This window comes from Lycium barbarum, chromosome 1 (assembly GCF_019175385.1).
Source record: "Lycium barbarum isolate Lr01 chromosome 1, ASM1917538v2, whole genome shotgun sequence".
In the NCBI taxonomy this organism is placed as follows: Eukaryota; Viridiplantae; Streptophyta; class Magnoliopsida; order Solanales; family Solanaceae; genus Lycium; species Lycium barbarum.
The window spans coordinates 68,138,749-68,149,225 of record NC_083337.1 but is presented as its reverse complement, the minus strand read 5'-3'; the positions used below and the strand labels follow the sequence as shown (position 1 = coordinate 68,149,225).

The 10,477-nt window shown below is 37.7% G+C and overlaps 1 protein-coding gene across 3 annotated transcripts; it reads right to left on the bottom strand.

The window, feature by feature from the left end:
• Positions 1–1,856: 1,856 nt before the first annotated feature.
• Positions 1,857–8,305, bottom strand: LOC132635786 (transcription termination factor MTEF18, mitochondrial-like). Of its 3 annotated transcripts, none has more exons than XM_060352313.1 (4): positions 6,217–8,305; positions 4,585–4,687; positions 2,354–2,449; positions 1,857–2,229 (listed from the first exon to the last, which is right to left on the bottom strand). In XM_060352313.1, exon 1 carries the CDS (start codon positions 8,076–8,078, stop codon positions 6,354–6,356), a length of 1,725 nt encoding a protein of 574 aa, XP_060208296.1. In that variant the 5' UTR covers positions 8,079–8,305; the 3' UTR covers positions 1,857–2,229; positions 2,354–2,449; positions 4,585–4,687; positions 6,217–6,353. The 3 variants fall into 3 exon arrangements, with proteins under 3 accessions (XP_060208296.1, XP_060208305.1, XP_060208313.1); XM_060352322.1 differs by having other exon boundaries at positions 4,585–4,676; XM_060352330.1 differs by lacking the exon at positions 4,585–4,687.
• Positions 8,306–10,477: the final 2,172 nt, after the last annotated feature.

The window sequence follows — 10,477 nt, the reverse complement described above, 5'->3', positions numbered from 1 at the left end:
CCTCCCCGCAGCTTTGATTTTTGCGGTCTCACCACCGCCCCGGGAATTAATAAGAAAACAAGTGCGTCGTTTCAGATCAGTGAATAAACCGAAAGGAAAGAAGAGACCTTTCTCGCTCAGCGCCTAAAGCGCACTATGCTCCGCTTCAACTTAGGAGAGTTTTCGGTGGAACCGGTGAACCACGCGAGCTGGCTAGATGTGTGGGACAGAGGGCTCGTAGTGCTCTCCGAACCGTGCGGGAAGGTTTCCCATCACACGGCTCACCAACTTGATCTTCCGCGGGAACCGTATGTCCGAACAGGCCTGGAAAAAAAGCGTCGGAGGTGAAGTTTCGGTTGGAAATGCCTTCTTGGGTGACTGTGTTACTGGTTCCCGGAAGAGTTAATATCTCCATTAGCTAAGGATATAAAGCACACGTGATCCTAAGAACCCTGCAGTCTTTGAATAGTTTGTCCAATTCTAGGGGTGTCAAATGGGCGGGTTAGGCTGAAATTAACTCAATAAAAATGGATTGAGGTAATAAATGAGTTGGGCTAACATTGGCCCAAAAGTTATTTGGGCTGAATGGACTAAAAATGGGTTGGGTCATGACCCGCCTAACTTGATCTAGTTTAAATTATTTTTACGGATTTTTTGTGGAATTTTTTTTTTTAAGAAAACAATTTTGCTGGTAAATATTTTTCGAGAAAAACATTTTTCGTGAAAAACATTTCCCTTCATATTGAACACATCACAAACTTATAAGATATGTGATACAAGAAAAGTGTATATATTAAACAAATAAACTAAATCTCAAGCAATAAACTCAAATTTAAGTAAATCTTAAAAATGGGCTAGAATTGGCCTAAGTTGGAGATCACTTTAAAATGGGCTATGTTGGGTTGGGCTAAAATCAGCCCAATATAAAATTATCTTCAGCCCAACCCATAAAAATTTGGGCGGGTCTTCAACTTTTGGTCCAAATTTGACACGCCTATCCAATTCTACCAAATCTCATCAATAAAATTGCCTGATTTCCCTTCAAATGGGCGTCTTTAATTTTTGCCCTTTTGCAATGGAATGTATGCCTAGCGGGGCATAAGTTCTATAAAAGACGGGTATAACTTGTGAATATTATGATGCGAAAATATAAATTTATGCCTCGCGAAGAAGTTATTACGAGGGACAAAAATTAAAGACCAGCACAAATTAGGTGTATAAGTGCCGATCATTGATTCCCACAACAAGAACCAAGCAATCTTATCCCTTAGGTATTCACTAATTTTTAGTGACCAAACATCACTTCCCCTCCCCCCAACGCGGGGCCACGCTAAAAGAAACATAAATACCAGTTTAACTCAAGGTTGTGTTTGTTTTGATAGAAAATATTTTGTTTTTGGGTGCTAAAAGATATTTTCTAGTGAAAACATTTTACACCAAATGGAGGAAAACGACTTCCCTCACTTTTAGGTGGAAGCATTTTCCTTCACAATTATCTCAATTTTTTACTTCATAGCACAACTTTTGACCAACACCTAGACAATATTATCAACCTTTAAATTCAAAATTTCATCAAACAACATTTGGTTTGCTATTTTTTTAATTAATCCGGTTGCTAATAATACTTTCATTCTTTAGTGGAGTAAATGTTGTTTTCAGAAAAATTTCTCTCTCCAGCAAAACACGAGCAAGCAATTTCTGAAAATGACTTCCATCATACCAAAGCACGCCTAGGAAATAAGGTTGCAACAATAAAATTGAAACTCATTAATACAGGGGAAGCTAAAATCTGCATTTTGAGGAAACAATTCCCTCTGATTTCTTGTCAGTGCATTTCACATTGGCACATTCATACCAGGAAGGTTGAGCACTGAAAGTGAATGAGGAATAAGAATTCTCAATTGCTCTTATTGCTAAGGAGGAATAGTACATGAACGGTGGTTCTCATACAAGGAAATAATTCCTCTAAAAATAAACGAAAAAATAGTTTTCTCCATGATCGTATAAGTTGGGCAAAGAAACCACAAGAAGCAAGTTTACAACACAGTTTTTGCTGAGATACTTGAGAGCATTAACCCTAACAAAATCATAGCTGGATTGCATAGGAAAAAGCCGAAGCCCTCTTCAGCCATATTGAGCTTACTCGTTATCTTAAGTTAGATAGACAATCGTGCAGAATCTTGTCATCCCATAAAACCTCTTCTTGCCGCGCTGTGTACTTGTTAGAGTGATTCTGCGCTGCTTTTCGAACTGTTAAGACATTGCACGAATGTACGAGGCAAATCAGTAAGGCTGTCATGAATTTTTAATCTATCCATTCATGAAGAAATTAAATTATAGCAGAATAACGTAACTTAATCATCTACCAAATTACCTTTGATGTTGTTCACCTTCTGGCTCTTGTTTCTTCTTATTTTCTTCCTTCTTTCCCTTGTTGCAGACAACCAGAAAGATTGCCGATTTTTAACAGCTGCAGGCAATGAATCAGTGACATTAATGTAATTGATCCATCGATAATTAAAAGAAAACAGCCAAAGAAAATAGGAAAAATGAGGAAAAATAAAGGTAAAACACATAACTCAAATTAGGAAATTTATGGAAGACTTGTGTCTTGACATGAATAGATATGGCTTGTATTCCACTCTTTGATTAATACAGATATATGAATGTTATACAATACTATGAAAAGTATCCCTGTATAAATAAGACCAACTAATAAAAAGGGCAAAAACAACAATGCGAATTCCACACAACTGGAGGCCCCAGAAGAAAATGTGTAATCAGCTAAAAGAGTATTGGGGCGGAATATCACTTTCAGAAGGCTATTACATAATTGGAAATTGGAAAGAGCTGTGGAATTGTTCAAGACCTTGAAATCACTCCAAGGTTTCAAGGAATCTGAGGATACTTTGTCTGGAAACCTGGCAGTGATGGAGTCTACACTGTCAAATCAACTTATAACTTCCAGATTAGACAAAATACACAACCTGTCTAGTGGCCAAGTTCATATGGAAGACTACGGCACCTCACAAGGTCTCATGTTTTTCTTGGCTTGTAGCAAGAGAAGCATGTCTCTTGTAGCAAGAGAAGCATGTCTCACGCAGGAAAACTTAAGAAGAAGGGGATTTCATCTTTGCTCTAGATGTTGTCGGTGTGGTGCAGCCAGGGAAAACAATAGCCATATGTTCCTATACTGTCCCATAACTGGACAGCTGTGGCGACTTTTTTTTTTTAAACATGTTAGGACTAAGATGGTCTATGCCAGCATCCAGCTGTGATTTATTGAAGTGCTGGAACTATGGTGCAGTGAGCTAAGTTGCTCGGACACGGATACGGGTGCGGATTTAGACGTCGGATCCTTCATGATCTAAATTTTAAGATTCAGGGGTACGGATCCAGGTACTGATTCGGGTGCGGGAATTCGGCTAAAAATAATTCAAATATCTAAAAATAGAGTTATGTGTCTAAATTATGAGACATTATGTGGAAAACTTAAAAGGTATTCAAGGAGAAAATATTGATCAAGAGGAGAATCCTGGAAGGAGATAAAAGGAAAAGGACTGACATATAAATTTCTATATGCACGGTGTTCCATGTTCTTCAATTTCACCTTAGCTTTTGTTTTGATTACAGAAATCATTGTATCTGTCCCGAATTTCTCTGTCGATTTTGCTCATAGTACCCAATATCGGTTGACCAAATCAGGCACGGATCCCACACCCATGTCGTGTCCGAGCAACTTAAGGCAGTGAGACAAAAGAAGAGGTGGAAACTTGTCCCAACTTGTATATGGTGGACAATTTGGAAGGAGAGGAATTATAGAGTTTTGAAGACAAAAGCAATTCTGTGCAGAAATTCAAGATGAATTGCATTCTTTTGTTTCATTTTTGGTGTAAAGAAAACCACGTAGAGGAGACTGAAGCACTAATTGATATGATAGGTTCCTTGTGAAGCAGTAGTCCTCTGGGTATGTTGTTGTTGTTAGTTACCAGTGTAAAAAAAAAAAAAAGGGGGGGGGGGGGGGGGGGGGGGGGGGGGGGGGAGAACTTCTCTATAAAAAGATTGTGATAAACCAATGCAACCTTGAAGTCGTGAAGTTTATTTCCTATGTGCTTCAGAAGACCAACTGCACCATATGACTAATTGATGTGGTTGACTCTAATGATAGAGTTAAACTAACTGAATGAACCTTTTCGTGCACACTTCTTCCAGCAGATATGAACGATGACACAATGTCTTTCTCTTTTCACTTTTAATATGAGCTCGTATATGGATTATGGGGAAGCATAAAACGCCATCTAAATGATTGTAAAAAGAAGCTAGCAACAATAGAATGCATCTTTTATGTTTATGACTGCATATTTGCTAGGGACCGAAAGCAACATTCAGACATGAAAGTATCTAAATTTATTTTCACTTGAAAACATAGCAAGTAATTCCCTTAGCAGGGGATAGAGCTATAGATTGGATTGGCATGTTATGGATGAAGTTTTTCGTTGTATCTTTGATTGAAAGTGTAATATAAATGAAAAAGAAAGTCGTTTATTGATTAAAGTAGTTTTAGCTGGGGATCTGTTAGTTTTCTTTACTTATATTTATCCTCACCTCTTCCTGCATTGATCAATGTGCAGTCACTTTTGTTCTTGAAATTGGCTGTGGGGTTTCACACTCCATGCCATATAGCTTAATACCTTGATCTATAATGCACCTGCATGATATGTTAATACCAACGGAATGGATAGATACAAGAATAACAAAACAAGGGAACCATTTATGGGCAGAAAAGGTAATAAAACAGTGGGAAGAGAATGAAACGAAAAAAAGAAATAAACAAAGAAGAAAAGAGTGAAAGTAAAGAGCATATTGGTGTCAAAGCTTCACCATACACAGAATAGCAACTCAATGAAGAGTAAGAGGAAAAACACGAGAGGGAGAAGAAGAGGAACATTCATGTCCGCAGCACACTCCAGCCACCCTGGTCTAAATTCTATAGTCTGCTATCCACAATCGCTATTTTTCTTTTTTTGATAAATACATTGTAGATCTCTTTTATGGTTTCCATAACTTTTCTTTTCACTTTTCACTTTTTTTTGCTGTGTATTTTGATCTTTTGCTATAGTATCTTCTTAGATAGAAAGGTATGGAGGTCGAAGATTAGGGTAGAAGGCTAGTAGGTAGCAGAGTGTTGTCACACTTTGTGTGGGAGAGGCAGGGGGGCCTCTTCTATTCTCCTTTCTAGTAGTATTCTTTAGTTATCTCATAGTTTCTTTTTCTTCGATGTGTACTACTATCTATTGCTGCATTTCTTTTGTATCTTGCTATTTTGTTGTCCTGTCTTTCTTACATCCTGCGTCGGATACATTTCTTTTGAGTCGAGGATCTATCGGAAACAGCTTCTCTACCCTAAAAAAGGGGTAAGGTCTACTTACATCCTACCCTCTCCAAACTTCACTTGTGGCTGTGGGATTACACTGGGTATGTTGTTGTTGTTGTTGCTGCTATATACCATCTTCTTAAATATCCATGCATTCTAAGTTTTTGGTAGACATGTTCTTTCCAGCCCAACAGCATGCCTAGATTAATCCCACGATTAGGGTCTGGGGAGGATGGGGTGTACGCAAACCTTACCCCTAGCTTTTTGCAGCCCATTGTTTGATTATATTCAAAATGATAATGATTCTCTCAAAGTTTGGTCAATTTCTAGTTTTCTACATCTTAATCAACAGATTCATCAATTACGGGGTTGACTCAGAAAGAAAGAAGGGCTTCCAAATTTATGTTCATAAAAGTGGTAAGTTACATTCTTTATCATCTTATGAGGACTTAATGGTTTCTGAAAAGTCAAACCCCAAATATGCAAAATAGAGGACATTGAGCATTCTATTCATCACAAAAAGGGGGTTTTCCGTGAATGCTAAGCACCAAAACTGGAAATTACCCTTCCACGTGGCACAAGAAAAACATTATTCTACTACAATCTGTATTTGGCCCTAGTACAAGTAAGATGGTCCTTTGTTCACTTTACCAATCATATAAACAAGTGAGAGGTCAATGCTAAGGAGTAGAACAGTTCATAAAGAAGACAATCCCTAACAAAGACAAAGAATTTTAAAGTTTTACCAGTACATCAATAGCAAGTAAAACAGTTAGACATATTGTCATTAGAAAAGACAGGTGAAATCAAGACTAGCGGACACCAAGCCCAAACAGGGACAATACAACTAGAAAGGCCATTACCTGGATGCCTGCTCCTTTTAGTTTCACTCAAAGTTAACACATTTAGAAATGGTACTCATCTTAACTTAAGCAGGAGACTGCGCTTTAAATAGACTTCAAGCTTTAAACTTTCCCTTGCCAATGTAACCAGATGTCACTTAATCAGTATATATCTCTCTTTTCAGATCTTGCCAGACTTCAAGCCCTTTAGGATGAGGATTTACATATGCCTTCATGAATAATTTCTCTGAGGAAGCTATGATAGTGCTCAAAGCCAATCTGGCGTCCACCATTCCTTGATCTCTGAGCCAATTATACATTGAAAGCCTAAGCCTGATTCTTGGAATTGTGTAGTTGAGGTAAGATGGAAACGAAACTAAAGCAGACAGTGGATAACCCAATTTATTCACTAGAAAATCAATCTTTGCCTCAAGTACCTCTTTCCTTTGGTTGAGTATTTGCGGATATATTTTCAGCACTGAAGCAACATGCTTTCGATCCAAACCAGCATTTACCAAACAATCAAACCTCTCTTGGAGCTCCACCCCTTTTCCTCTAAATACTTTGAGAGCTTTCTCCATTTCGCTCGAGTTCTCAGCAAAACCCAAATCTAAAAGGAACTTCATTTTCATCATTTTGGATCTTACCTCCTCCTCAGCTATTGGTAATTTTTCAACTTTGGCTCCACGAACCAAATTCCTCAAGAATTCTGGATTCTCCTTGATCACACTACATAGCCGCTTCTTCCCCGTATTCAGGATAGTTAGCAAGCTCGTAGCTTTCTTCAAAACACATGAGCCTAGCAATGTAGGGTATGAATGAACGATACTTCCTATCTCTACGACAGGCATCTCAATTTCAATCAAGAACTGGTAGCATTGCCTCATATTGAAAACAAATGTCTTTATTGGAATTTGTGGTAAGTGTAGAAATACATCGAGTAATTCGGGCTTCTCAAAACCAAATTTTGACAAGAATCCAATTAGCAAAAATGTAGTACGTCCAGAACAATCAAACAGAAGATGGGGAACTTGACAAATTAATTTTCCTAATTGTTCATCAGTCAACCCCAACCAATTCAAGAGGCACATGAGGTCAAGTAACTGACCCCAATCGATAGAATTTCCTTTCAATTGCGCCTCAATCCAACTGTATTCAACTCCCGCTGTCTTTAATTTCTCAACAACTTCAAAAAATTCCTTGTGTACATTCCCAATCAAAAGATGAGGACTTGCACTAACAAGCTTAACCACATTAGACTGATCTAAACCAACCCCCTGAAAAGAACGAAGTTTCAAGTCCAGAACTCCAGGATCATATCTAAATACTTCTGGAGCTTCAGCAAAAATCCTTCCTATCTTATTTCGTGAAATACCATAATTACACAAGACATGATAACTATCCAACAACCCCTGATCATCATTCAAAAACATCAAATCTCTGGGAAGAAATGACAAGTACTGACAAGGTTTCAAACCCATGCTCTCAAAGAATGGTTCAAATTCATTGATTGGATGGTATCTCAAGAATCGAGTTAAAGAACGTCGAATATCAGTTTCATTATCCACTCTTTCTAACAACTTGGAAAGAAAAAAAGGTGAGTTTTTACTCATATATTCAGCATCCATAAACTGCAAATTTCTAGTGGAATGCAAATACTCTAACAAAGCAGCTTGTGCTTCTTTCCTCACTGCACGAGGTATATTACATTCTTGCTCTAATTTAGACTTCTTTTTAGTTGCATAAAATCTAACCTTTTGGGCAATGTGGAACGATCCACTTGCCCAAAGAATCGTTTTTGATGGTCTAGAATTGTTAAAAACATAATCTAAAGAAACCCATTTGAGAATTAATGGAGTTATCAGTTTCTGCAAATGGTTCATGGCTGATAATTCAAGAAATGGCTTACCTTTGAGAGTCTGGGAGTTGAATTTTTGGATTTTGCGGGGAAAAGGGGTTTGAGGTTTGACAACAATGATGTCAGCTGATTCTATGACAAGGTGAAAGCCATTCAAGGTTGAAGACACAACAGAGTTCAAGTTGAGGAAGAGGTGTGATATTTGGGTCACAAAAACGAAAAGGGTTTAAGGACGCGTTGGGGCAATGTGGTAGTTTAATTAGGGAGTCGGGTCATTTATGTGAACTTGCAAAAACAATTTCTTGAGTTGCTATCTTTCTAATTTATGTTACTTGCCTAATAATACTCCCTCTATTCCAATATAAATAAATGAATTTCTGGCATTTTTTTGATGATTCAAAATAAAATAAAATTTTCAAAGTTTAAAGATGTATTAATTATTATTTTTCAAAATTACCCTCCTTTTTAAAGAGTTTTTTCAAATAACAATATTGACTATCTCTAATTTTAAAAAAGTTTGGGAAGAAGCAAACTAATAATATTGACAAATTACCCTTTGTCTTTAATTAACTTTCTTAAGGGGTGTGCCTCACCCCAAAAATTCATTTATTTTGAAATGGAGAGAGTAACAAGAAACTGCCATCTCTCGCATTTGAACGTGAGTTTGTTAAGAAAAATGGTATTTGAAGTTGAAGTTAGAAAAATATTTAGAAATTAATTGTGTTTGGACATGAAAACACAGTTTAAGTTTTGTGAGTAAGCTTGAAATATTCTTAAAAGTTGTTTTTAAAACTTCAAACTGTATACATGACAAAATATAGGCTTGACACATGGCATGACGAGAAAGGAACACGTGGCAGTTGAAGGTGAAAAGTTGCTTAGTCGTTTAACTTGATCAGAATGAGAGACCCCGATAAATCTGGAGCAAACCAACCAAGGCAATTGTTTCGGGTCATTAATAAAAGATGAATGTTGTGTGACCGGTCCAGGTTCGAAGTAGACGTTACGATTTAGAATTAAAACAACATTTATTGTTTATTATTACTCATTATTAGAATTTAATCACGGCTTACGTGCTGATGTATTTGTAATATAAAAGGAGCCTAAAGGCCTCTGATAAATCCGAGTGTTTTTTGTTTTGATGATTATCAAACTGATTTAGAACCGAATAGAGACCTGGTCTGTGATCTGCGCTCTGTGCATCTTGCACGGTAAGCAGAGACAGCTGTAAAGCTGAGCTACTCACTGCACACAAGTACAGCAGTTGAGCTGGCCCATGCTTTAGGTCAAATATTAAATGAGTGGTCTTTATCCATCCCACATGCTTCCTAATATATATACAACATGTTGCAACATATTGTGTATCACTTGAAAAACCTAATCTAACTTGTGCAAAAGCTGCCACCCCAAGAATTCAAGTGATCGCAAGAACAAAGTTACTTTCAAGCTGAAGAACCAGATCCTGATATGAGTTTAGTCTATGTTCTTTAGGTTGTTGTAAATATTTGTTCATTTGTGCTTAAATTGAAAACCTACACTTCTTGTTTTAGAAGTTGTTTGTAGGAACTTTAAATTCTCAAAGTATGCTTGTTGGAAGTGTGTTTCCTCAAGCTGTTGAGTGGTACATTAGGCTAGAATTAGTCTAAGTGTAATAGTGGTCCTTAGCTAAAGTTAGCTAAGTGGAGGTTGGTTGCAATCAGAGTACTACAAGTGTAGAGGGACTACGGGGGTTAGTTCCTAGGTTGCAAAAGCGTTATTGTAAGGGTGAGGGATTATGGGAGTTAGTTCCTAGCATAGGATAGAGTTGTAACTTGAAGTTGCTCGGTGTAGTGGAGTTGAAATCCTACTGGGGTAGGTCGTGGTTTTTAATCCCTTGAGCAAGGAGTTTTCCACGGTGACATCCTGTGTCATTCACTTACTGCATTGCATAAGGGAACTGGTACTCAACCAGGTCCCCCATATACTGTTTAGTGGACGCACAGCTTACAATAATTGGTATCAGAGCAGGTGCTTTCTAAAAGGTTAACACCTATAAAGAATCTGTAAAATGGCAGCCCCACCAAATATGGAATAAGGACACACCTAGAAAGAATCTGTAAATTGGCAGCCCCACCAAATATGGAAGAAGGACAGTCTTTCACTAGGCCACCTAGATTTAATGGACAATACTATGGGTGGTGGAAGACTAGGACGCACGATTTCATCATGGCTAAAGACTCAAAGTTATGGGACATCATTTGTGATGGCCCTCATATTCCCATGAATCGAGATGAAGATGGTGTAAAAACCACCCAAAAAAATAGAAAAGAATACTCCGAGGCAGACAGGAAAGCTGTTGAGAAGAAATTTGAAGCAAAGAAGATCCTTGTCTGTGGAATATGAGCAGATGAGTACAACCGAATCTCATCATGCACAACTACCAAA

What these genes read in the sequence shown, in the direction of transcription:
- LOC132635786 (XM_060352313.1), bottom strand. Translation starts at nt 8,078, where the DNA reads ATGAACCATTTGCAGAAACTGATAACTCCATTAATTCTCAAATGGGTT.